We start from the raw sequence: 27,586 nt of genomic DNA, 5'->3' as shown, positions 1-27,586 counted from the left end.
TTTCCTACATACTTATTTTCAGTAGCATTGTTTTGCCTGGTTCAAACTAAAACCAAAACTCCAGTTCTCCAGTTTGCAGAATAAGCAGCAAATAAATGTAGCTAAGAGCTATTGTACTGGTCTGCAAAGATGAGCCCCCAGTGAATCATGCTTCCCAGTATTTACACTGTTGTTGTGAAATCCCTTCTTCTTGAATCTGGGCTGATTCTGTGACTTGTTTTCAACTAATAGAATGCAATGGAAGTGATGCTGCATCCCTCCAAAGCTAAGTGAATAGAAACTTTGCTACAGTGTCTTGGGTCTTTTGGATTGCTCACATGGGGAAAACCACGGGCTATGTAAGATATCTGACTAACCTGAGACCATGATACTGTAAGGAAGTCCAAGCTACCTACACTGAGAGGCCACATGGGGAGAGAGGGAGAGGGCTAACCAACTCCCAACAGTTCCAGCCGTCCTTGATAAGGTGCAGGCTTGTGAGTGAAAAGACATTTTAGACATCCAGCCCAGTTTTGTCTTCATTTGATTCCAGCCCTCGCTGCCATGTGATTATAATTTCTTGAGACACCCCAGTGAGGCCACTCACTGAGCCAAGTTATTCTGCAGAACTGAGAAAAAAATAATAACAAAGTGTTGGATTTAGCCACTAAGTTTTTGGGGGGTAGCAATAGATATCAGAACAATAGAATAGACCCTAGAGTCAGTTGCCTTGGGTTAATTCCTGCCTCTTACTTGCTTTGTGTTCTTGGGTAGATTACCTAATACTTTGCAACTTAGTTTCCTCATTTATAAATGGGTGTCATAACAGCATTTACTTTATAGGTTTGTTATAAGGATTAATTTAATTTATTATATGGAAAGGAGAGTTTGGTACTAGAAAGCATTCAATAAATAGCTATTATTACTATTAACTATATCTGTCAATAAATCTTATTAATCCATTCAAATCTGTGTTTTTCTTAAAAGGCTTCACGGATATTGAAAGAAACTGAGAATCAAATTTGCATACTTCTGAGTCACTTGGAAACAAAAAACAAGTACAGTCTTAGATTCTGAGGGAACAAAAATTAAAAATCACATTAGGGAGAGAATTCCTAATGTAGGAACTCATCCTGGAAGATTCTTCAGCAAAAGTACAGACAATAATAATAATACTCCATGAAGTTACCATCGATATTGAATGAATTAATGAATGTAAAAACCTCAAAACCCTGCCTGGCCCAGAGTAAGTACTCTGTGTCTAGTTTACCTATTAATACTGTACTATTATTGTCCTCTATCTCACAATCTTCTACCCAAGAGCCATCTCAGGATTTTCCCACCATTCATTAGAGACCAAATGGTCTCTGCAAATGCCCAGGCTCCTGATTCCTAGTTTTATATGGACTGCAAAGCGGCTCCTCGTGCTGTTTTTAAGTTCCTTGACCTCCATAAGCTCTTTTTAGTGATGCTCAGAAGCTGGAACGGTTGAGTTTCAGATATAGATTGGAGAGCTTCCTTACTAACTCCAATAAAATAGCTCAGAGTTTGGCTCTCACTTTTAAATACTATGCAGATGGCGCTGAACCCCAGCCAAACTGGCGGCAACTTGATTTCCTCTGGTGAGTGCTGGTGGGGTGTCTACAGGATGGCATTCATTCCCATCTCCCGTCCCTTCTTTCTCCTCTCTCTCCTCTCTCTCATACACACACACACACACTCATACTAACATTCTGTATTTTTCCTTCTAGCCTGAGTATTTTTTATAATGACATGACCAGCAATAATTAATAAAATCATTGGTTTCCTGCCTGAACTTGTACTTATGTTAGCTATCTCATCGTGTGGAAATTTTCCCTTCAGCGCCAGATCAATAGCGTCCCCTTTGTGATTCCCCACTGCCAGGAGAGAAAATGTTCGCAAAAGGAGATCTAAGGAGCTTCCTACCGATTTAGAAGAGACAGAAGAAAGGACACTCTGTGCCAGCTGTGAAAGAAGCTCTTATATACTGATAGGAATGTTATGAAATATCTGTAAATTTGGAGCTTGTTTTCACGAGCCGTAAAACGTAACCGCATGGAGTGGATTTTTGAACACTCTTAAAATAAACATAAACTAGGCTTTGATAAAGGGACCCCTTTTTTGTTTGATTTACTGTTTTCCTATAACAGTGTAATATTTTTGCATGCAGAAATGTTGTAGCCTCAAGAAAACATTAATCAAATAAAGTATGTGTAATATGACGCAGGCACACCAGATGTACGAAGGGCCTGCAAGTGAACATTCCGGCACTTGTGCTAGATAATAAACCTTTTGGCCCTCATACGCAACCCCTGAAAATGAAACTGTCTAGTTACCCACATTATATTGGGTTTCTGTATTGATTTTTAGGTTAACGTGGAAAAATTGAGTAGAATGTTATCTTATTTTGCTTTGGAATCAGAGAATATCAGACTTGAAATATACTTTTAGGGACCACTTAATATGACCTCTATCATTTGGTTTTTAAATATTTTTAGGCTTTGGAATGGGTTTGGATCTACCACTCAACCACTTTATGACTTCAGACCAGTTATTTAAATTCCCTGAAGCTCAGTTTCCACATCTTTGAGGTAAGCATTCTAATTTGTACCTTGTTGTGATCTGCAGTATAGAAAGTACTCAGCATCCTGCCTCACATAAAATAGGTGCTCAGGAAATGGCAGCTATGATCATTTTCTCCAGTAGATGAAGCAGTCCAGAATTATATTGTGTCGACTGTTCTTTTTCATGTCTAAGCAAGATCTTGATGATTTAAAATTATTTATTTATTTTTGAAAGGAATAGTTTTATCAAAGTAACAAATGTTTCTTTAACAAATAGCATATAGTATTTGTCAGGGGACATACAATTCAAAACAACACTCACAGCTTTCCCCATGCTGCTTGCACAAAGGCAAAGTCAACCATTTTCATTTTTAAGTTGATTATCTTCATATCTCTAGATAATATTTTTTTTTTACTTTTTAAAATTTCTAGATTCATCAACCTTATGCCACATTATTGAACACCTTCTGTGAAAGGTGCATATGTAGCTCACTGCATGCTGACTTCTGTCAATCCTGTTCTCAATGTTTGTTAATCACATTTTCATTATGTATCATTATATACTTATATTCTTTTGTTTGTTATATTTATAACTTTCAACTCCTATTTCTTGTTTCACTAAATTTTGACAATATTTCCTCACTCTCCAAACTTAATGATGGGAGTAATTTTGCCCCGACCTGCCACGTCCCATATTCTGTCTGCTGCACTTTTATTTTTATATTCTCGGGGTAGGTAACGTTTACAGTTTATCCCGTAATCATAGCCAAGAATCTTATTCCAAGCTTTTCTATGTTCACCTAAAAATTTAAAAATGAATAGTTAAATATATACATGCATAAAATAATTATATATATATTAATATAATGTATAATATATATACTTATATATATATTATCTGTAAGTTTGTAAATATTATTCCCTCTTGGACCAGCTCAGGTCCAATGTCCCAAGCCAGTAGGAGAATATTTCTAGCATCAAGATGAAATGAATTTTCTTTTCTTGTAATCAATTAGATCAGCCATCTCCAACCTTTTTGGCACCAGAGACCAGTTTCATGGAAGATAATTTTTCCACAGATGAGGGTGGGGGTGGGGTGGTGAGGAGGATGATTTTGGAATGAAACTATTCCACCTCAGATCGTCAGGCATTAGATTCTCACAAGAAGCGTGCAACCTAGATCCCTCACATGCCCAGTTCACAACAGGGTTTGTGCTCCTATAAGAATGTAATGCCACTGCTGATTTACAGGAGGTAGAGATCAGGCAGTAATGCTTGCCCACCGCTGTGTGGGCAGGGGGCCTGGGGACCCCTGCATTAAGCCACATTTTTGTTTGCTTAATATTTAGTCTGAGAGTTTCTGATAAAAACATTCTGACATTTCATGAAGTTTTGATTGATCATTTCTCCATAATTTACTTTGTTTGAATCCTGAAGTTTATCTATGCTCTTATTAATTGTTTTTATCTGAGAGCTACTCTTTTCATTTTATGAAGCTTATCCTTTCTCCTCCTACTCTCCTTTGGCAGGGTTTCACTCTACAACATGCTGTATTGCCATTCCTCAGGATTTGTCTACTATTCTGGGATGAATCTATAGCTTACCTCTTTACTACACAGAAGTATATGTTCAGCTAACTTTCTGAGAAAGATGAAAGGGTTTAAATTTTGTAAGCCCATGCATATATGTAAATGTCTATAATTTCCCCTCATACTTGACTGAAATTTTAGTTGGGTATGGAATTCTAGGTTGGAAATAATTTTCCTTTGGAATTTTAAAGTCATTGCTTCATTGCCTTCTAGCCTCCATGTTGCTGCTGAAAGTCTAATGCTTATATTTTTCTTCCTTTGTAGTTACTTATTGTCTCTGAAAGATTTAGGATTTTCTATTTTTTTTCATTTGGATGTTCAAATTTCTCAAAAATCTGTTTAGGTTGTGAGCCTTTTATTATTTAATGTGCTGGACACTTAGTAAGCAAACTCCAACTGCAGACTTATGACTGCATTTAGTCTGGGAAAATCTCCTTTATTAGTTCCTTGATCATTTTTCCTTCTACTTTGTCCATTGTTTCTCTCTAGGATGCCTATATTGCAAGTACTGAACTAGATATATATAGAGAGATAGATAAGTGTGTGCGTGTGTGTGTGTGTGTGTAATTTTTTTCACTAATTTGTTTTCTGTTTGTTTCTTTGTTCTACATTCTGTAATATTTTCTTAACTGTATTAATTTTCTAATTAAAATTTTAGATTTCTCCAGTTAGTTTTCATTTCTGAGAGTTCTACCGTGGTCTCTGATGAAACCTTTTTTATTGCAAACCATTCTTGTTTCATGGATGTAACATCTCTTCCATCTATTTGCTAGGTATTGTATGTTTTCTTCCATTCCCTGAATTACCTCTGTTCATCTTAGTCTTTTTCTTCCATGCTACTAATTCTTCTCAAATATCTTGTTTTGCCCACTTATATTTTAAGAAGAAATACTATATATAGAATGGTGTGGGTTTCCTCTACTGTTCTATATGTAAGATATTTTTCCCATTAAGTCCCTCTAATAACTGGTGATTCTATGTGAAGTACAGTGGAATGGGGTGAGTCATGTCCTTTAGTGGAATGGGGTGAGTCATGTCCTTTAGAAGACTTCACTTTAGAATGAGTGGGCAAAAGCTCTTATTGACAAGTTAAGGACTCTCCAAATTCTAGAACTACAGCTACTCCAAGAATGAATATCTTCACTTGAATCCTCAGCTTTCTTCTGGCATTTTCTACCACTTATTTTCAGGACCCCTTACCCACCCTGCCCTCCCCACTCCCAATAACCTTTTTTTTTTTTTTTTTGGCCTGGGAGTAAATGCCAATTGCCTGATGCAATAAAGATGCCTTCAATTCATTCTCAATGTTTCACCTTATTTATAACTCCTTCCCTCCATAGAATTTTTGCAATTCTGAACCTAGGGTCTGTCTATGATTTCAACAGCTCAGCATCCACCTTCTCTGCAGATTTGAAGACAGGACAGTCTTGGGTATAGTGTTTCTCCATTGTTTCATTTTTCAAAAAAAACTTCTAGGTTATACGACAATATATTCTCAGGGAATATAGTTGGTCACATTGTGTGCCCAATTTACCTTCTTGAACTAGAACTAGACTTAGGGGTTGAAAATTTTAACACTTACCCAGTTCTTTAAAGGATGGCTCAAACTTAGTCACCTAAATTACAAACTTGTTACCAGGTTAAAGAACTCTAATTTTTAAATCTCATATTAAAAGACATATGATCAAAACAATTTTTTTCACTTTCTTCAGCTTTTTGAAGCATTATTTAAAAACTACAATGTATCAATATGGATCTATAAAACAAGTTGAAATCTTTACAGAGAAAAAATATTGATTAGATTGTCAAGTCCTATATATCAATAAGCATAACCTGAACTTATCTAAATCTATATCTAGTTTATTTTCATAAGAATTCTCACATAAGAATTGTAATGCCTGACAAAATTACCATCAGCTGCTGAAATCATAATGGTAGGTTGCATTAAATTTGAAACTGGATAAATTCTAAAAGAAACAAGCTCCATTGGCCAAATCTACATAACTGAATTAGGTAAAATACTTATTAAGCACATGTATGAATGAATGCATATAAGAAGCAATATGAATTTGTCATTTTCCACTCCTTGCTCCAGTTAAGAGACAAGCAAATTTTAAAATTGACTTATGACTTTGTTAGAAAATGTAAGCATTATTTGGAAATCTCAGTATTTCACAAGAGAAACTTTTATGTGACATCTGAGTTAAACTTTTCTAGCAATAGCAGTTCTCAAAAATATCTGGCCAAACTTAACTTACCTCTTCATGATAATGGGGCCTGAAAAAGAAAATAGCATATGCTCTTTAAACTTCTAAATTAACATGCTATTTTCTCTTGTTCTTTAGATGTTAACCACTTTGTTAATTAAAACTCCCAAAACCTGAATTGTTGGGTGGCTCGATTTTCCATAGAAAAGTTTCCAAGATTGAATTTTCTGAAAATGGCATCTAAGATTACCTGGATCTGGTTCATGTTGTTCATTTTACAGATAGCCAAGGGAGAGATTAGGTAAAAGTTATTGCCCCTCAGTTACACAATAATTCAGCAAGACTGGAAATCTGTTATTTAGGAAATAATTTTAGCTTGCCGCTGAGGTTACAGAGCAATGAATGGCTCCTTTCTGGATTCTTAAAGTTTACCCAGCACATTTATGTGGCCATTTTTTTTGCCTGGTGTACTTATGTATGAGTTAAATCAACGTGACTGTATCACATTTACATTAAACCTCTTTCCTTATTTCTCCATCTTTTAAAAGTATTCTTTCTTTCTTTTATGATCTCTGTTTTCGTTTTCATTTCTTTTCTCTGCTGTCTTCATTTAGCTGTCACCTCTGCTGAAGACAGTTCAAATGTTTCTTTGTACATTTTTTCACTAAGAAGAAAAAATAATAATTTGGAATTATTTGTTTTGATTTTAAATTAAAAACAAGCTTTTTTAAAAAAATGAGTACTTTGTAAGTGATAAAGTACTATGAGAATGTCACATATTAGTATTAAATAGGGCTTAAGTGACATAATCCAAATCAAGTTTGTATATGAAAATATCTTCATGTTACATCTTTAGCTTGATTTTGTGATTTAAATATTACTATGGATTTAAAATCTCTAAAGGATAACAAAGAGTACAAGGAGGATACTTAATAGTTATATTAGATATAACACACTTAATCATTCTAACACATATATTTGTATGTTGGATAAGAAATATATACTTTAATTCCATATTATGAATAGGTAAGCAAAAACTTTCTTAAAGGAAAATAACTTTTTTAAGTGTAGAAAGGTTGTTTTGATCTTTTAATCCAAATTCTTTGATAATTTAGACTTTTACTATTGCCCAACTATTTTTATTTAATACTGTGATGACCTATAAAAACCACTTGTTTTATGGAAAAAATGTATTTTTAAATATAAAGAGAACTTTATAGGAATTTTTTCTTTTAAATATGTTACTTTCTTTTAAAATAGGACATTTTAAAAAAGTAATTCAAATATGTAATCCCAAACTATGTTTTAAGGTATTTTTCAAGTTTCCATTCTGGGAATTTTGGATACAGTTATAATGATAAAAAGCACATTCTCTTCACATATTTCTTTTAGACACTGGAATTGCTGATTTATTCAATTTCCAGAAAAATCATAAAATACTAAAGTGAAAAGACATTCCACAATGGTTTACATGTCAAGTTTGACATAAGCCACAAAGATCTTTCTCTTACAGAGGTCTCCATACCTGAGCATTTCAAATACAACTTATTTATAAGATGGAGGAACAGACTGCAGTAAGTACAAATAGTAGAAACAACACAAATAGAACTTGAGCAAATGAAAAGATAACCTCTAAAGACAATACCTGTGGGCAAACATTGTCTGCTTCTGTTACATGAAGCAGTCCTATCACCAGGCTGGGGAAAAACCTGGTGATTTTTCCAGGGCAGAGGCATGGTGCAAAAGGAAGAGCAGGAATCTAGCCTGGACAGGGACCCATGCCCACCGTTTTCCCCATGGGTGTGGCCAAATCAATGAAATGGACCAAATCTCAGTTTCCTCCTCCGAAAAATGTGTTGAATATCTAACAGGTCCTAACAGGTCTGTGTCTATTAAATAAGAAAATACTTCATAAATCGTTTGCCTAACTATAACTGGCAAAATGTATGCAAAGTGTTACTAGAAAATCTTCACTGTAACAATGGAGTTAAAGAGAAAGGTGAAGAATAGCAAATAAAAAATGAAATTAGGGAAGGTAAACCATTTTTAAATTAAAGTGATTTTTGACATAATTTTGGTTCATAAACACATGTGGGTTTAGTTTTCTTTTAGACAGAGCATAGTAGTAGAGTTCATTATAGATTTTGATTTATCATTCGATTCATAAATTTTCTTGAATAAAATTACTTCTTGTTTATTCTTGCATAAAGGAAGAACTACTTGGGAATATCTTCATACTTTTCTGCCAAAAGCTACTCAGGAGGCTGAGGTGGGAGGGTCGCTTGAGCCTAGGAGGTTGAGGCTGCAGTGAGCCTACCAGTGTGCTCCAGCCTGGGCAATAGAGGGATACCCTATCTCAAAAAAAAAAAAAGATAAATTAAAAAAAGAAAAAAAGAAAAAAGAAAGAAAAAGAAAAAAAGAGAAAATAAATGTGATTAAGATACTGTGTTTTGAATTGTAACTTTTTTTTCATTTCACTTGAGAATTTCTAAACAAAATGTCCTTCATTTGCTGTGCTGAGACAATCTAACCATGTCCTGCATTGATTTTGGTGATTGTGGCTCTCCTTGCCTAGATATATAGAAGCTCAATAAAATTTGGTGGCATGTTTCTGTTGCCCCATCTCCAAAATGGCAATGCCCTCTTTCATCCTAAATTATTGTGCTGCGGTCCAAGACCCAATGAAAGTTAGGTTCTACCTAGAAGCAGCATCTTTCTGCATAGTTACTAGATAGACATGGCCAGTCAAGCAAAGAGATAGGCATAAAATATAAGAAACATGTTTAAATTTTCATTCCTAAGGCAGAATAGAGCTGCCACATGGCAAAGTTCCAGGTGAGTCCGCCTGGAATTGAGTAATGTGGTGGTGCTGACTAAGTAGAAGGGTATCTGTTTGGGGGCAGCCTGTACATTGGGAGAGGACTGGCTCTTTCTCCTCTCTTTACTACATGGCCCATTCCTACCACGCTACTCTGTGCCATGTGGACCACATTTGTTGACATGGCTGGCCAGATGCCTGCTGTTGAAAGCGTGTCCAGCCATGTGTCTCATCCTCACCCACCACTTTATTTTTATTGCACTTTCAACCAGATTTTGTGGCTAATGAGGATATAAACACTACGGTAGGGGAGATGCCAGTGGACTACTGTGCTTTTTGTTGTGAGCATTTTTTAAAAAATTAATATATTTTACACACTTTTCTATTTATGCCAAAGCTGCATGATATTTAGGATGCGCTTTGAAGAAAAAGAAGGTATAAAGAAGAGAGGTCAGGAAGGAGGACTTCTGGAGACATAAAGCAAAGGCATGACATTTGTCGCTATTGATTGATTCCCATGGCTCTCTTGCAGATTCTTCATTTTCCTTCCAACCATCCTTCTCTCAGTCCCACCACCCACAGTTGTGCATTTGTGCACTCACTGCATATCCTATTCTCCAACACTCACTTTCATATTAAGCTCCCTTGATAGGCTATAACTCTCGTAAAAATCAACTCTTTTTCAAATAACCTAACTGTGTAATACTTGTTTTATCCAACATATATTTGCACAAAGGGGCTATCCCAGAATAGAAGCTCATTTAGTGAATGTGAAACTGATATTATTTTCAGTAACTTAATAGAAGGCTGAAGAAAGAATGGGTGCTCAAAAAAGTCATGTTGAATTGGATTGAATTGAATTGATAGCAGCTCAGAGACTAAGGACAGACATGACAGAGGATGGATGAGCCAGTCTAGGAAGCTGAAGAAACTGGCAGGATATGAGCAAAGGCATGATCAGACCTTAAGAGAACAAAGGGAGGACGTGACACTTTGCTGCTGTATCAGTTCTCTCTCCTGTGTTACAAACCACACCAAATATAGTCACATAAACAACAGCCATCATATTTGTTCACAATTCTATATATTAATCACATTGGCTAAGTACAGCTGGGCCGTTCTTTTGTAACTCTGGCTGGGGTCACTCATGTGACTACAGTCATCTGACGGCTCAACTGGAGCTGAATGGTCTAAATGGCCTCACTGCATGCCTAGCAATTGTTGCTGCCTCTTTTCTCATCCGAGCTTTTCTCATCTGTCTTTAGCAGGCTAACTCAGGCATTTTCACGTGATGCCTGCATTACCAGGGAACAAGCCCTAGTGCACAGGCACTTTTCAAGTCTTTGGTTATGTCATTTGGCCAATGTTCCATCGGCCAAAGCAAGACCCATGGCCAAGCTCAGAAGCAGTGTGGGAGGGAATGATACAAGGGTCTAGATGAAGGAGGTATCATTCATTAAGGATTATTACTATGCCAATCTTCCACAGCTGTTATATTGTGTGACAAAAGTTTTGTTGATTGTTGATTCTACTTCCCAGAGACTTCCTAGGACTTGGAATTAATATAGCTAAACTTTGAGTCCAACAACTTTGTCTTATGTAGTAGCTCCTCTCACTACCTTCTCAGTAATGTTTCTGAAAGTTCATTTTCAACAGCCATAAATTTGCGTATAAACCTGGAATAAGTAGTAGCTCTCCTCTATGATATATATTTTATTAAATTGCATTAGAATGGATTACATTTTAGTGCATTCTAGACAGGGAAAATACAGTGGTGGCACAATTTGAAAGATTTAAATTGGCTGCCCGCATTTGTTGGTGTGCATTTTTCCAAGCACGTACTGGAATGATAAGCACAAACAAAAACTTGGGCTCTTGGCCTTTTAAATGTTCAAGTTGGTCTTTTAATTGTTGATTACATAATTATGGTACTTTATCAACTAATCTGTCCAAATATCTAGTATACTTTTTGGCATTCTTTATATTTTTACTTAGCAACCAATCAAGAATGTGTTGAAATCCAAGAGAGAACTATTGAACAATGGGTCCATAAACCCTGCAACTGAAGGGAGTAAATAGTTTTACAGAAGCAAGTTCAATTGCTTTTCATTACATGTCTCTGGGTGGCCAAATGCTTGGGCAGAAAATTAAACTTGCTTAAGCTAGCCACATTTATACTTCTGTGACTGAAACACAATCTTCCAATTTGTGTTAAATTACTATTGTAAAATAATTTTATTATTTGCCAAGTGTTTCAGTGACATGAAAGGACAGATCAGCAAAGATCATTTATAGTTTAGTTCCCTAGCCACTCCCAAAATGTTACCTGGAAGCTTGTTGATTCCTCCATGGACTGGATGGACTGGGAATGTATACGTATATAGATTCTCTATCATCTTCCAAAACGTATATATTTAAAAACAAAAACAAAAACACAGGACTATGACTGCTGGCCATGGTTGTGTTGCTTTTTCGTCCTTTATTTTTTCCTTGGCAAATATTATTCACTGACAGATCAAACTTAGGGGCTATGAATAGTTAGCTCCGTATGCATGCAGAGTTCTTCCTAAACCAACTTATTTGTTGGGCCAGATGTTATTATGCTTCTTGGAATGTAAGCTTAAAAAGTGATCTTAGTATAAGTTAATAGACAACTCAGTGAGCAGGTGTTTCATTGACATGAGGGAGTGAGTATATTTAACATATGGGAAGAATACGAATAACTGTGGCCAGAGAGCAGACTGTGATAGATTGTGAAAAGAACTCCAGTTCTTACCCCTTCCCTGTTTCCACATATTTTACAATGTTGACTTTGCAGCTGCTGCCATCAAGAGGCAGAGCCTCTTCCTCACCCTTTAAATTTGGACTGACTTTGTGACTTGCTTTAGTAATAGAATACAGTGGATGTATCCCTATGCCGGTATCAAGCCCAAGTTTCAAGAGGCCTTGCACACATCTTTCTGTATGGTACCCCTTCTCTGTAGGATAGCCTGCCGAGTGAGGAGAGACCACCTGAGACAGAATTGAGCCATTCCAGCCAGTTCACTGAGTTAGCCTAGACCAATCAGTCCTTAGCTGACCTGTCAATTTGATAGTGTCAGGAAGCAGAGAAATTCTAGGCACACAGGGGTGGGTCCCTGGCAAATTCTAGGCACACAGGGGTGGGTCCCCAGGTCCCTGCCCTCAAGCCGAAAAGCCTGAGACCACAGCTCAAAGTGAGAACTTACATCCCTGTTTACCGGCTCAAATGTTGCCTTTTTCTAAAGCACCCATGGCCCACCCTGCCCCCATTCTGTGCCTATAAAGACCCCAGACTAAGCCAGCAGAGAGAAGCAGCTGGACGTTGAAGAGAAGTGACTTGACTTTGGAGGGACAGCTTGATGGTGTAACTTTGGAGAAGAATCTGGCCGGAGATGACCAGACTTCAGGGGAAGACTACTTTCCCGCCCCATCCCTTTTTCAACTCCCCTTCTCGCTGACAGCCACTTTCATCGGCAAGAAAATCTCCCACATTTACCATCCTTCAATTTTTCGTGTGACTTAATTTTTCCTAGACGCCAGACAAGAGCTCGGGAGCTACAAATGCGGATACAAAAGGGCCTACTGAGCTGTTAACACTTAAAATATGTTAACACTAAAAGAGCCCTGTAACACACCCTCTGGGGTTTCAGGGGTTGTGGGCACCCCCAGATGCTGCCACTGGGCCCACACAGAGTTTGCTCCTGCCGGCGCCCGAAAGCACTGGCCCCAGCTCCTGCACCCGCTCACCTGCACGCTCCCTCCCACGAGGGACGGAGCCTAGCAGGTTTGAGTGAGTAGAGCGTTCACTCCCGCCAGCTCCAAAACAGCCAGCTGGTTCCGGTATTCACACACTCCAGTTCCTGCCTCATTTGCTCACACTCTCCCTCCTCGGAGGAGTTGAAAGCTGCAGCTGGGTAAATGAGGCACCCCTGTCAGGAGTCACTCCAAGGGGTCAGGGAAATATCCTGCTTCAAATTCAGACTTATAAGCAAAGACAAAAATAAAATAAATGATCCAGGCACCTGGTCAACACATAGACTTATGAGAAATAATGAATGGTCGTTGTTTTAAGCCACTTGGATTTAATGTATTTTAAAGCGAGAGCTGACTGACACACCCTCTTTTCTCTCTAGCTGGTCTGGAAAGCACTTTCTTAGGGCCTTTTATAAAAAGTCAGCTGAAAAGTGTAGGCAGCATAGCTTACCCTAAACTGACTGATGATTCTCTTTCCTTGATTATACATTTAAGTGTTGGTTTGCTTGTATAAAATTTGTTTCTGAAGGCAGGGCACTAAATATTTTTCTTTAAATCCTATACAAATCCCAGCAAAATGTCTCTAATGTACTGGGGTTTGAAAATTTTTTTGCAGATTTTTAATTATATCCTTCTAAACATCTGTACATTTAGGAACATTATTGTTTAGCTCAGAGTAATAGGAGTCTGTCATTTGGGTAAAGTCTCGATCTCAGACAGATTTGGCAAACCATTTTGCACATTCTCTGTGCCAATTACCCAGAGATAATGTGAAATGGGTTTGATAAAACACTTCGTTTCTACTTTTCCTCCAGACTTGTCCCAGCTAAGATCTTCTGGATTATCCAGCCAGATCAATGCAAGGCAAAGCTTCATTCTGCTTAGAGGTGCCATCAGTAATTTGCTGGAAAAATAAAGGGTTAATCCCTGGGTAGGTGCTGGTTCTGACAGCTTTTATGTGTCATAGTCAATCACAGTGAAGTCATTGCATTCTGCATACTGCCAGCTTCCTCTGGTAACTGATGAGGCACTTTTGGTAATAGCATTCTCATTTCCAGACATTGCCTATTTTATCATTTGCAACTGTAGGATATTTTTGACATCCTTGTTTCTTTATGTAAGATCACAGTGACTTTATGTCAGTAAATTTGCCGATGCACACTGGCCTGCTATGACAGGAAAAGCACTAAATGGATGTAATTCAGTTTTAAATATAATTAATAAATTACTGGGAAATATTTCTATTGTGGATATCCTTACATTTTGTCAAATACTCTAATCCATGTACTTAAAAAATAGCTAGTGTCAAGTGAATTTTTTCTAAGAAGCAAGAATAGGCACGGGAAGTATGAAGTTGGTTTAGTGACAAGCATTTATTTTAAATAATGTCACTTTCTTTATAAATTATGAACATCAGATATATAAACACACACATTGGATCTGTTTAATTATTTGTTATACTTCACATAGCAAAGCAGAAAGGTACAGGGAATTTGCTGCTTGCCTAGTTTGAGTATCCCTGAAGGTTAGATACTTTTATTTCTATTTTTTTAGAGGAGAATCTGAAATCAGAGAAATTAAGTTATTTTCTCTAAGTGACTCAGGGAGTAAGAGGCAGATACAGGATTTGAACGATGTATGTATAGTGTCAAAGCTCTTTACCTTCTGCCTGTCTGCCTTCTGCCTAATTCCAGAAGTCTCTGAGATGATCCTTTCTGCATTTGCTGTGACACTCATAGCCTGCCTGGCCTTCCCATTGCAATCCCTTGATCATATTTGCCACGCTTGAGTTTTTCAGATTTTTGCTCCTGGAGGCTTCCAAGCTTAATTTTCCTTCCCCTGCACATTTATTTTCTGCACTTCAAACCCTCCTTGGTTTGGTCAGTTCTGCTGTCAAACAAGTTTCAATTCAGACAATGTGGAGTATAAGGGTAGATTTTTCTGGGTTATTACTGGCTTGCAAAGAACTGCTTTAAATATACCCTAGTCCTTTTATGTCATAAGTGCCAAATCAAAAAATTCAGAAGTATGATTTCTTCCTGATGAATATATATATATACACACACACACACTATATATATATAATCAATTTCTCATACATACTGTGTAATAAAAGTCGCTCCTTTCTGGTACCTGATTGAATTAGGATAAACCCCCAGAGAAGCAAAATTAGAAGCAGTTTTTTCTTTTTAGAATTCCTTCCCCAGGGCAGCTATGTACAGTTGTGCAAGTTGCATATTACCTCTGGGGGACATTATTCACATTTATAGTATGATAGATTTTATGTATTGATTGGCAACAATTTTGAGGCAGATAACAGTAAAGAGTCTTGAGGAAGCTGCAGTTTACCTTAAATCTCACAATGGTATCATTTGGGCCAGCACTGCCTGCCTGTTTTGAAGAATCATGGCAATAAAAGAACATCTTTAGACTCATTTTTCATGCCCCCTCTTAATACCTAGATAATTTTGGTAGGTATTAGTACTTTTTAAAATATGTATCATGTGGGCGGCTGAGGTGGGCGGATCATGAGATCAAGACATGAAGACCATCCTGGCCAACATGGTGGAACCCCATCTCTACTAAAAATACAAAAATTAGCTGGGCATGGTGGCGTGTGCCTGTAGTCCCAGCTACTCAGGAGGCTGGGGCAGAAGAATTGCTTGAACCCAGGAGGTGGAGGTTGCAATGAGCCGAGATCGGGCCACTGCACTCCAGCCTGGCAACAAGGCAAGACTCCATCTCAAAAAAAAAAAAAAAAATGTATCATGCACTAAGGTTTTGAGAAATAAAATACTTTGAGTCAGGTGGACCAAGATATCCAGGTTGATATAACCATATATTATGGGGGCCTGGTAAGAAGCGTTGTGGGCATGTAAATGCATCAGGGTCTACCTAGAAGACAGCCAGAAAGACCTATGTTTGGGCAACTTTTGGGGCATCTGGATTCTTGTATAGAAAAAGGAAAATATGGTAAATAAAAGAACTATATTTTGAATGTGAGTGCAAAGTTGTCCACCAAATACCTGTTATAGTAACCATTCTGGCTCCGTGTGTGTCTGTGCGTGTGTGTGCGTGTGTGTGTGTGTATGTGTGTGTGATTACTACTGTTGTAAAATATTTAACTTTAGATAAGACTATCAGAAAATAAGAAGATCCCCATTCTAACTTTTTCCACTTTATTCACAGAACTGAAATAAAATTAGTGTTGCAAACCAAAGCTTTATTTTAGGCATAGTTTCTTTACAGTCCATGTTAAATAGATTAAACAAAATGATCAGAAAGCTTTAAACATTTTTTTTCTTCCTTTGAGGTCAACACTAGGTTTGCCCAGTGGTCAGCTTTGCAAGCTATTTCACTCCTATTTTAATGGGCACATAAAGATCATTGCATTAAAATTAATTCCCATCAGGGTTTCCAAGTATTCTACCCCCAGTTGAGATTTTAGGAAAGCTGTGCCATTCAGAGGTTGAGAAGAAACCCAAAGAAATCATTATATCAGGTTAGAGTTAAGAGATTTCCACACAGGAAAAGTAATTGAAAAGTATATATTTTGCATAATGAAATAGATGACAAACTGGGCAAGCTGGTCTATTAATGAGCCTCCTGTAAAGCCAAGAAGCCACTGAAGCCAGGAGTGAATGCATAAAGAGGAATCTCTGATCTCAACTTTTAACAATCAATTTTAATCAAACCATTTGAGGCACTGAGTTCTTAGGACCCTGTGACGGTGAGGGCAATTTGAAAGAAGAATAAAAGAAGACTTCTTATATGAATTGCAAAGTAACATAATCAACTTGGAGTTATGATCAGGGAAACTTAGTTTTACTTTGGATTCTACAGAATTCCACATTTATTAAGGCCAAGGCCACCTTGTCTGTTACATCTTCCCCAAAAAATAGTTTTCAGTGGTGAGGTGATACGACTTTTGGCTTCTGAATGGGGTTTCAGTTAAAAAACTTAAAGAGGGCAGTTCTTTCTGGAAAGATCCATCCAGTATTAACTGAAGTAAAAGCAAATAAATTATTAAGGAAATGCAATAGTCAACTGCATATGTAGACATTTAGGAAATATTATTCTTGCACTAGGTCATCAATAATATTTATTTGAAGATGTTCTCCTGCCAACCAAATATTTAGGTAAATGGCTTCTTCAAATATTTAAGGATTAAAAATCTGTATTTCCTCATTTTTAAAGGGTTAACAAAATATATATATTGTCAGTAGATGTGTGATGTACTTTTATTCTGATTTATACCAGTTTGGCTATACAATTATCCAAAATTCCTGGAGAATTTCCAGCTCTCCACTTCAGTTTGTATTGCTCATGTTGCCTTCTAGGAATGAACAGCTCACTAATGTAAAATGAAGTGCACCTTCAAAGAAAGAGTGTATCCAAACCTAACAGGCTGAAAATTAGTCATGTAGAGCTGTGGAATTATAGAACATGGTAGGTAGGGGTGTGGGTCTCTCTTTTCCTTTCTGTGAAACTAAGAATTTATAGTCCAACTGGTGGTTCTCAACCATGGCAATGACCATTAGAATCACCTGGGAGAGGTTTGAAATAAGAACTCCCCACCCCCAAAGATTTCTGCTTTAACTGGTCTGGGGTGGGGTCCGGTGCCTGTTTGTTTCAAACTCCCCCGATGATCCTAATGAGCAGCCAGTTGCAAACCACTCATTTTAATCTAACTGATCTCATTTTTCATGAATGAGTACAGAGACTGTGAAGGCGAGGCACAGAGCCATGACTGACAAAAGACAACATTCCTTAAAAGGATTGAAGGTTCCTGCAGCCATAAAATCTCTTGTCCCTGAACTTACATTGTAAATATTAATGAGTGCGTCTCATTTCCTTTCATGTGAAAATGAGAAATAAGGCCTTAATTTGACAACTCTATTTTCCAGGAACTTGCTTTTCAAAGGATTCAAAATCCCATTTGATAGAATGATAGAATCTGTGAAAGCAAAGATTTTTGATTTACTACAACAGTGCCTGGCGTATAGTAGACACTCAATTAATATTTGTTGGATAAATAAATGAATGAATGCATTTATAGTTGACCCATTACATTATAGTTTTGAATGAGTAATCTGAAATTTAAGTAGTTTAGTGATGGATGAATAAAACTGCAAGAAAGAGTGATAAATCCTATAATTGACAAATTAAATACAATTGATAAATTAAATCACCTGGTTTTCCTCTCTTTATGATATCAAAGAATTTGGCTTTTTGAAACACTGACTCTGTTTTGGGACATGAGTCTCCTTCTCTGTTTAATCTATCTTTGTTTTGCTATTTTCCTTTTCTTTCTGTCCTCCTCCTTTCTCTTTCCTTTTCTTCCTCTTTCTTTTTCTTCTATCCTTTTGTCTTCAATGTCTAAAGCCAACCTTGGTGATTTCCCTTTTCCCAAACCTGCTCTTCCTTTTCAGTTTCCCTGGGTAATGGCCACATTCAGGCTGGAATCCCTGAATCACTCCACCCTTCAGCTTCTCCAGCCCACAGCCAACCAAATTGCTAAGAGTTCTTAATTTCTACCTACTAATGCATACCATAATTCCCAGCTTCACTGGCTTGTCTCTTTTTCTAGGTATTCACACCTAACATTCCCTATTCTTCCAAGCTCTTTCCTCTCCAATTCAGCTCTATGCTAAAGAGTTTTCTTTTGAAAATGTAGATTTGTTTCTATGACTCCTCTGCAAAACTTTTTGATTACATTTACTCCTTGGATTCTTGGCTCCTTAGCATGGGGCCCAGCGCCCTTTCTTATTAACCTAATGACCTGCCTCATTGACCCTGGCATCTATCCATTCAGGTTTTGTTGTCACCATACCAAGTTGCTGGCTGTGACTGATGCCCCAGATCTTTGCTCATTGTAGAAATCCCTTTCTTTGACTTTTAAAGTTCTACTCATTATTGAAGTCCACATTTTGCCTCTTCTGGGAAACCTTTCCTGAACTTTCTTTTATCATTCATCCCTCTACAGTCTGTGACTCAATAGCATTTAGCTCTTTCTTCTATTATAAACCATGTTTATTCTGCCTTGTATAATGCATAGCAATTTATATGTCTGTCTCTATCACTAGATTGTACAGTCCTTGAAGGCAGGAACAAACCATGTCATTTATTATCAAATCTCTATTCCCTAGAACATTTTAGCTGCTTAAGAAATCTTTTGTGTAGTTGATGAATGGTTATAATTCTGGAAGCTTTAGTCATCCTAGTAAAATTATGTGGGAGAAGTTTTTTGATTAAAGTTCAAAAATGACCCTAGGTAGGCAGTTATCCCAAACAGCAAATGACTGACTTGAAGTGAGGAGTCATTATCGGGAAGATATGTACCTGCCGTAATACCCTGTATTTGATATTTTATGTCTTTGAAGTAGTGCATAACAAAAATACTCTTCCAAACATTAATAGACAAAATGAAATTGTAGGCAAGAATCACCTTGCTGTTTGTTTATATGGAGAATTACCTCAATGGAGCAACAAGAAAGACAGACACGAAGCCTTGTGTTGAGAGCATCTCCAATGTATTCCCTTTTAAAATAGAATTTAAATCTATACCTATACCTCTAATTACTCCTTATTGAATAATTCTTTAAAAACACTAGGAGGTATTATATTTTCTATTTTAGCTTTGGGAGACTGTAACATGACCAAAGTCATGTAGCTACAGTCTTACGTTGAATAAACACCAAAGTCTATGCCAAGTTACACCAAATCCCTCCCTGTATGTTTGTCGTCTTTGGATTTAATGTAGGACTTATCATTGTTAGAGGACATGTGCTTTAAAGGTGTTTTTCTCCTTTCAGTTATGAGCTCATAAAAAGAATTAAAATCATATATTGATTTAAGGTAAAATGTGGGAATAAACACTGTTGTGCTGATTCACTCATATTCTTCTATTGACATTCTTATTTGGCCAATAGGCCATACTTTGATCCTCTGGGGTAAGGGCACCTTCTGAGTCATGGGAGCTGAAGAAGCTGATTGACCTGCATAAATTTTAAACTCATGACTTTGTTTTTCTCAGCCCTTTGTCTAAATGGATCCAGACAATGGATCTTTTATATTTACCATATACAGCTTCTTCATAGAACAAACAGATAGCGAGAGAGAGTGCACTCTAATATGCTTATTAAATCAGAACATTCCACTCTTGCACTTTTTCTTTTTGATTCATGTCAAGCTCTCTATAGGATTAATTAGTTAAATATGGACACTTAGAGTCTTTTCTGAATTTTATTTTGTTATTATATAAGTAAATGTATTACCTGCCTTCATGAATCAGTATTTTGAAACAGCTCCTGTTTGATTTGACATTTTCTGAGTCTAAGGCCATCAAATTACTATTAATTCTAGACAAAGGGCACCAGTTTTTCATTGTGCAGATCATAAATAATCCTCATGAATAGATTCTTTTTAAATCCTAAAAGGGGGCAAACATTTTCCCTGGCATTACACCACCTGAGTCAAATTTCATGTCAACTAGGTGCCACTTTTGGGCATCATCTTAGCCAGCATATAATTATCAGACATGTAAATATGGCTTCACAGAACATGTAGGAATGTGAGTAAAGATGGAATAGAGGTAGGACCTTTGTTTGTCACAATATTCTAATTTAGTCTTTATTGAATTATCATTGTAATTAATCTTTATTTTATGTCCAGAGGGTTCTTACATAGAATTCAAGAGCCTAGGCTAGGAACAGAGAGAGAATAGAGACCTCAGAATCCAATCTCTTGTGAGTTCTCAAAAATAATTAAAAACATATATCTACGGATGGTAAGATGTGGAAATAATTATGCAACAGGAATTATTTCTTCAAGAGGGAGGAATGTGCCTTTTCTGCTAGTCAGGAAAAGTCCAACACAGGAGAAGATGAGCAACTTTGGTTGGATTTGAAGGCAGAAGGGCAGAGCTAGATTAAGGACTGGGTTGCCCAACCAGCTGGTCAGAGCACCACTGTTTAAGAGACTGTTAAAAAAAATCAGTGCACTCAATCAGAAACACAGCACCCTTCAATTTGTATTTCCATACACAGTTCCTTATTGGAAAAAAAAAAAAAAGATAGAATCAGTACTGTTTCTGCTATGTACTCAAGTGATACCTTTTTTTCTAGCCTTGACCTAAATTTGTGGAATATCTTTGGTGAGGTACATATGCAAGTTGCATAGACTTCACCACTAACTCTGAGACCACAAGCTGCACAGGAAAACATGAAATATACTTGATATATAGCACAGTGCTTTTCCAGAAGAATGACCTGTTTCTTATTTGTATTCCAAATGCTTGAATATGTCTTCCAAGTGTGTAAATACAGGACTATTTAAGTTTGCTAATAAAAGTATGCCTTGCCCAGTCCCATCAAATAAATGGAGAACAAATGTTTAAACAACACCATTTTGAGGAGGTAAAAGAGCATCTTGTGGGGAGTCAAAGGAGGTACCCATATATTAGCATGGAGTCCTGTCTGTGGAGAGGTAAACAGTTCCATCAATCAGTAGAAAGTGGTTGAATAAACAGTTTGTGCAGAGTTAATGGATCCCCTAATGCCACCAACTGAGGGAGCCTGTACTCCATAGATGGTCTATCCTGGACCATAGTGCTTTGCAAAGTGTTAACATGCTGCACTAAATCATATGGTCACCTCTGAGCTTGTTCAACAAGCACACTTAAAAAGGGTCACCAGATCTTTTCAGGGACCTGTAATTTGTTGGAGCCAGAAAGAGATGAATTTGAAAAGTACGGCTTCCCTGCTGTAGAGATCAAATCCATTGTCCGAGCTGTGTTTTGTTAACTTTGTACATAGGATCTTCTTTAGCAACTAGGGAGACACAGCTGCTCTTTATATCTAGAAGTGAAAGAAACGAGTCTGAATGGAATATGTTGGCTCTGCTGAAAATGAAACATTTGCTTTACTGAAGGACTTGGGGCTCAACCCGGCATGTGAAACTTCTGCCAGAGCTCAAAGTGGAGGGAAAAAAAGGGAGAAAGCTATATAATTTGTTTGAAGTTGTCAAGCACACACACACACAAAAACTGGCCAACAGATGCGAGAAACAAGAAAAAAAAAAGATATTTTAATTTATCTTTCTGGATTATTAGTTGGCTCAAAACAAAAGACTATGAAAATGGGAATTGTTAATGCTTTCTGAATCACCCCTATTTTTATAACTGGATAATCTAGTTGCTTCTATGTTAGCCATCAAGGAAAGATTAGAAAAATGCGGATGTTTGATCAGCATGTGCTTCTTTTTGTGTGTGCATAGGGAATCTAGTGTTCTAATAGATTTAGAATCTATATTTGATATTTCCAAATCCTTTGGGAAACACATAAACAAAAGGGCAGGAATCACAAAGCACCGCCTAAGGAAAAGATTCTCTTTGTGTTCCACGTAGTCCCTCTTAATTCTATCTGCCCACCAGCCTGCGAATTCTCTGAGCGCAGAGGCTTTGCTCCAAGAGCAACTGAAAATAAGAGAGACCAAAAAACAAAGGGGCAATTTCATAAAAAGTAATCAGCCAATCTAATTATTTTGGCTGATTAATTGATTTTATTTTTTTCTTCTTGGCTTCCCCTCTTTGCACTTTATTCTTATTTTGATGAAATGATTCACTCACTGCTGAGCAAATATTAAATGCTGGCTACTATTACTATCGAAGTCTAGTTTGGGACATATTTTTGTATCTAATTGCTGATATATTAGGATCAAAGGTAAATCATGAAAAATACTCCGTAAAAATAAACATGAGACTATGGAGCTGAGAAGTTATCTCACAGACATTATTTTAAATCTTGTCCCCATACTTGGGATGATTTTAGTTAGGGCATCATAACAACATGAATAAATGGAAAAAACTTCACAGAAAGCCTAGTTTTATTTCCTTCTTTGCTTATTGGTTAGCTGAAACCGATATTTAGAAATATTTTTTCTATTTTACAAAATCCTTGTATATTCTCCTTGAACCATTGCGTCTCTGTTACCATATTCCCTATCATCATCCCCCTCCTTTCTGATGTCTTGTCTCTCTTCACTTCCTCCCCTGCTACTGCCTTTTTTTTTTTTTTTAAGAATTTCTTTTATTTCAGGAGCAAATGTTTCTTTTTAAGATGGTTAGTTACTTAAAATGAAGTCAGAACTATGTAATAATATGCAGGAAACAAATGGAATTATTTTGGGGGTGTTTCCAGATTTTCCCTCAATTAAATACAAAGCCATCAGCACCAATCATTGCAAATATGAAATCTAATCACTTAGCATATTAGAAGAGCAAAAATAAGCTTCCCCGTATTTCACAAATTGACTCACACTCTACATATTTTATCCTCAATAATGTATGCATTTTCCAGCTGGCTAAGGCTGCAATCTTTCTGCATTTTGGACATTTGTCACTCTATTCAGCCAGGCAGGAGAAGCCCCTGTGTAGCAAGCTCCTTGCACTGCAGGCATAGCATCTGTGAAGGAGTTGCTGACATCTGATGATTCAAATTGCAGAAATGATCCAGGACAAATTATGAACGTCTGGGTAGTGCCCAGAGATTTTGAGCTGAAATGACTTTGCCCTTGGAGCCTTGCAGATTTGGTGAACTCTTGGGGCCACAAGCTTTCTTGTGCACAGCCTCCATAGGACATTGCCCACAGGTCCTCTTCTCTGTGTCAGTTATCATCCTGGGAGTGCCAACTGAGCTTTCCTTGGCCTGAAATGAAAAGGAAGTGGTTCAAGTTTTAGTTTACAAACCCTCAAGGCAATTGTAGCTTTCTTTGAAATGTAAAACAGTTCTCTATCAAGCACTGCTTAAGGCGTCATCCAACTATCAAAGTCAAAGATGATTTGATAGAACCTTACAAATCCTCATAATCTATGGTAAGTAGTAGTAGCTAAGACTTTGGCTCTGCCTTTGCACGTAGGGCAGAAGCAGGAGGATAATTTATCCCACTTTAGGGTAATGAAGTGTTAACAAAAACCACATGAAGCTATTATTACAACCACAGGCCACAGACTGCTAAGAGGGTAAACTCTCTGGAGACATACCTATTTTCAAGGAATCTTTTGCATCTCAGCTTACCTGAAGGCATTTGCTAAACACAAGGTGATGTAGCTGAAATACCATGATTCATTAGACCTAATGAACAATGCTGAGCGTATTGTCTCTCAAATATAACCCGCTGACATTGATATATATGTACTTTAACTCATTCGTCCCAACTTTATTAGGTACATATGTCTACAGCAGACACAAATGAAACATTCTACAACTAGGCTCCAAGCCAAAAACTAATTTATTCTTTAATGTGCTAGTGATTACTTGGTGGTTCCTTGAGCAGAGATGACAGGTCTGAGCTAATGGAGTTGTACTGTAAGTTAATATAAATCATGACAGAGCAATTAATTACAGAAACCACTGCAAATCCCTTTGTTAGTTTTCCCCATCACCAGAAGGATTTAATAATATTCATTTTGCTAAATTCCAGTGACATTTACAAGTCTTAAACCATTTTTAATCAAATCAATATCACTGGCTGCTAAATTTAGTTGTGCTTTGCTTGCAAGTCCTGGAATACATCGATACTAATGTTTCCTACCTTCTGTTCAAATGAATCACATTGAATACCCATACTTCCTCTTCATTTGTTTACATTGAGTAATTGGGACCTGAAAAAAAGTTAAGACCTGGAGAACCCTGACTATCAGCAGGAATGAATTAGCAGGTAGAAGAAGAGATCCATAATTCAGTGATTACGCCTGCATCATTGTATCTAATGTCCTTCATCAGTTTCCCCTAATTGGCCTAAACAAAAATACTTCACGATCATGGAAATAGATTCACATTTCTATAGACTTTTTCAAGTGTGGTAGGCTAAAAAAGGAAAGATGAAATTTAGGCACTGGAGCAATATGCTTTCATAACAAAAGAGCAGTACACCGGTTCAAAAGCACCTCAGCTTCATCTCTACATTCTTTATTCTTTAGACATCTATAGTTGACATCTCTTTTTAAATTGAGTAAGTGAAAATTAGTTGGTTGGTATGGCTATAGAAATGCTAAATTATCTCTATAAGAATAATAAAATCTTCATCAGGAATTGATTGTATTATAGATTTTTAGAATAAAATAGCCTGCTGTTCCTGGATGGGCCCGTGTTGCTAGATCAATATCAAGCTCTATTTTTTTGTATGTTTCCTTTTTTTCCCCAGAAAAGCTCTATCTCTGGAAAGAGTGGCAGCTCCCATAGCAATGTGCCTTGCACACGTTCAGTAGATTTTGTGTGTCTGTCCTGCCTTTTTTGCATAATTGCAGATTTTTATTGACTTTTTATTGACTTGCTTTCGACTTGATCTGTGGGTGTCCCTGACTCTGAGCCTTAAAATGTTAGAGTAGCATTCTTTCCAGAAAGGTCACTGTTCACATGCTTTTATATTTGTCATGCTCCTTAGGAACTCAGCACTTCGTGCTTTCTGCTGTAATCATTTCTGTTCATCTTTTTTTCCTTACCAGATTGTAAATACCATTAGGATAGGGATCTTGCTTTATCCATTTTTATTCTTTATATTATCGATACCTAGCAAAGATGTTTCTACATGATATTGTTCAATAAATGTTCAGTAACTGAATGAACATATGCTACCCAGATGGGAATGTGAGGAGGGTGTAAAACTCAAATTAGTTAATCAAATAGCTTGTAAAATAACGGGTTGGGTGCAGGGAAATATTGTTAACCTGGGAGAGATGTTTTAGGCCTAGAGTTTAGAGTGAAGAATTGACTTGATGAAGGCTAGCAAAAAGACCAGAGCTCGGGGGTAGCTCTGATGGCTTGGAGGCTAATGATATGATATCTTTGTACTTTTGTAGGAGTCCAGCTCCAGCCTCTACTTCCATCCTTGGAAGCTATGATGTGTCTCAGAGGCCTGAATAAGAGTCAGGTTTTGAACTCCGTGCCACTTTCCAGCTTTGTGATCTTAGACAAATCCAAGTATGGCTTTTGACCTTGGTGTAGGCACTTATGCTTTTTTCAGCCTCAGTTTCCTCCACGTTACAGTGTGAATAAGCAATGCCTATGTGATAGCAGTGTGAGGATTAAGCGATGGTGTGTATGAAATTGGCTGGTGTGGAGTAGTGTCTGAGCCCTACTCCCAGAGGGCCTGTGGATGGCAGCCATAGTAAGAAGGGAATAATTTATACCTTTTCGAACTGGGGGACACATATGCTGGAAGAGATGGATGAGTAACAGCTTTCTCTTTGTGTTATTTACCATCCTGGGAGTCTGGTCAGTGTAAGACTTGCTCTGGCTATGGGTCCTGGTTTCCAACAAGGGGGCAAATTCCCTCTTTTTTTTTTTTTCTAGGAGGAAATTAATATAAAGTGTGTTGCTTTTCACATGTATCAAGATCACCAATTCTTATTGTTACCCACAAAATGAGTGAGTTCAATTGCTTCAGAGGTGTCAGTCCAATAACCACAACCAAAAAGGATTTAATAAAGGGATTTGATTACTTGCAACAAGTAAGGAGTAAGGAGGACACGGGATGGTTCCCAAAGCAGCGCCTCCCTGAACAAGGGTGGAACCAGGGCTTTCGTTGGTCATTATACATAGAGGTGGAGTAAAGACACTTCAGACACAGTTGCTGACTACGCTTCTACATACATTGCATGTATAGAAAAAAATAAGCTCCTCCCAGGGCAGGGATTTTAGTATGGTAAGAAAGGAAGTTTGTCAAAGTTCATCTCCAACTCAGATATCTCCGAATCCAACCCATTTTTGTTTTTCAAGGGCTGAGCTTCTTCCTGGAAGGTTTGGAAACAAGGACTCAAAGCGCAGTTGTAAGTGGATAATTTTTCACTGTGCATACCCCAAATCCTGGGTTACATAATCATCATCCTATTCAGGAATGCAGAATAGGAAATTATGTTTCACATAACCAAACCACTGAGCCCCTCATATATTCTGTCAAGAGGAGGTTTTTATTTATTTATTTATTTTTACAATGGCGCGATCTTGGCTCACTGCAACCTCTGCCTCCCGGGTTCAAGTGATTCTCCTGCTTCAGCCTGTCTAGTAGCTGGGATTACAGGCATGCACCACCATGCCTGGCTAATTTTGTGTTTTTAGTGGAGACAGGGTTTCACCATGTTGGTCAGGCTGGTCTCAAACTCCTGACCTCAGGTGATCCACCCACCTCGGCCTCCCAAAGTGTTGGGATTACAGGTGTGAGCCACTACAACCAGCATGGAGGAGTTTTAAAAAGACCTTTTTCCTGGTGTCCTTGAGACTGTTCTGATACAATGGCTGAGGAGTTTACATGTTCCTGCAGTTTCCAAAGGGAGATGAATTATTTTTTAAAAGGACAATGTATCTATAGTGGGCCTAAGTGGCATTTACTATTCCTATGTATATGGAGCCAGAACCATCCTTGTAAATTTTTTTTTGAACAAATAGTTTCTACTAATATTACTACTACCATTGTTTCTATCACTATTATTACTATTACTATTAATTATTACTTCTATTGCAGCTGCTACTTAACATTTATGGAGTGTTTAGCTGTTCTAAAATTTTTTTGTATATTAACCCACTTAGTCCTTATAAATATCCTCTGAGGCAGGGACTATAATTGGGGAAACTGAGG

General features: G+C 37.3%; 1 protein-coding gene across 6 annotated transcripts in view; it reads left to right on the top strand.

Moving 5' to 3' along the window:
* The window catches only part of LOC134807485 (uncharacterized), a 494,061-nt gene that overhangs the window by 272,647 nt on the left and 193,828 nt on the right, over positions 1-27,586 (top strand). For all 6 annotated transcript variants that reach the window (XR_010148067.1, XR_010148068.1, XM_063785873.1 and 3 more), the window contains 2 exons: positions 967-1,225; positions 2,499-2,591. Coding sequence is in view for 3 of the 6 variants with exons in the window: in XM_063785873.1 (XP_063641943.1) it covers positions 967-992 (26 nt within the window). In the remaining 3 variants the exon portion in view is untranslated. The remainder of the gene's footprint in view (positions 1-966; positions 1,226-2,498; positions 2,592-27,586) is intronic.

This window comes from Pan troglodytes, chromosome 10 (assembly GCF_028858775.2).
Source record: "Pan troglodytes isolate AG18354 chromosome 10, NHGRI_mPanTro3-v2.0_pri, whole genome shotgun sequence".
NCBI classification, from domain to species: Eukaryota; Metazoa; Chordata; class Mammalia; order Primates; family Hominidae; genus Pan; species Pan troglodytes.
This window is presented reverse-complemented; position numbering and strand designations above follow the sequence as displayed.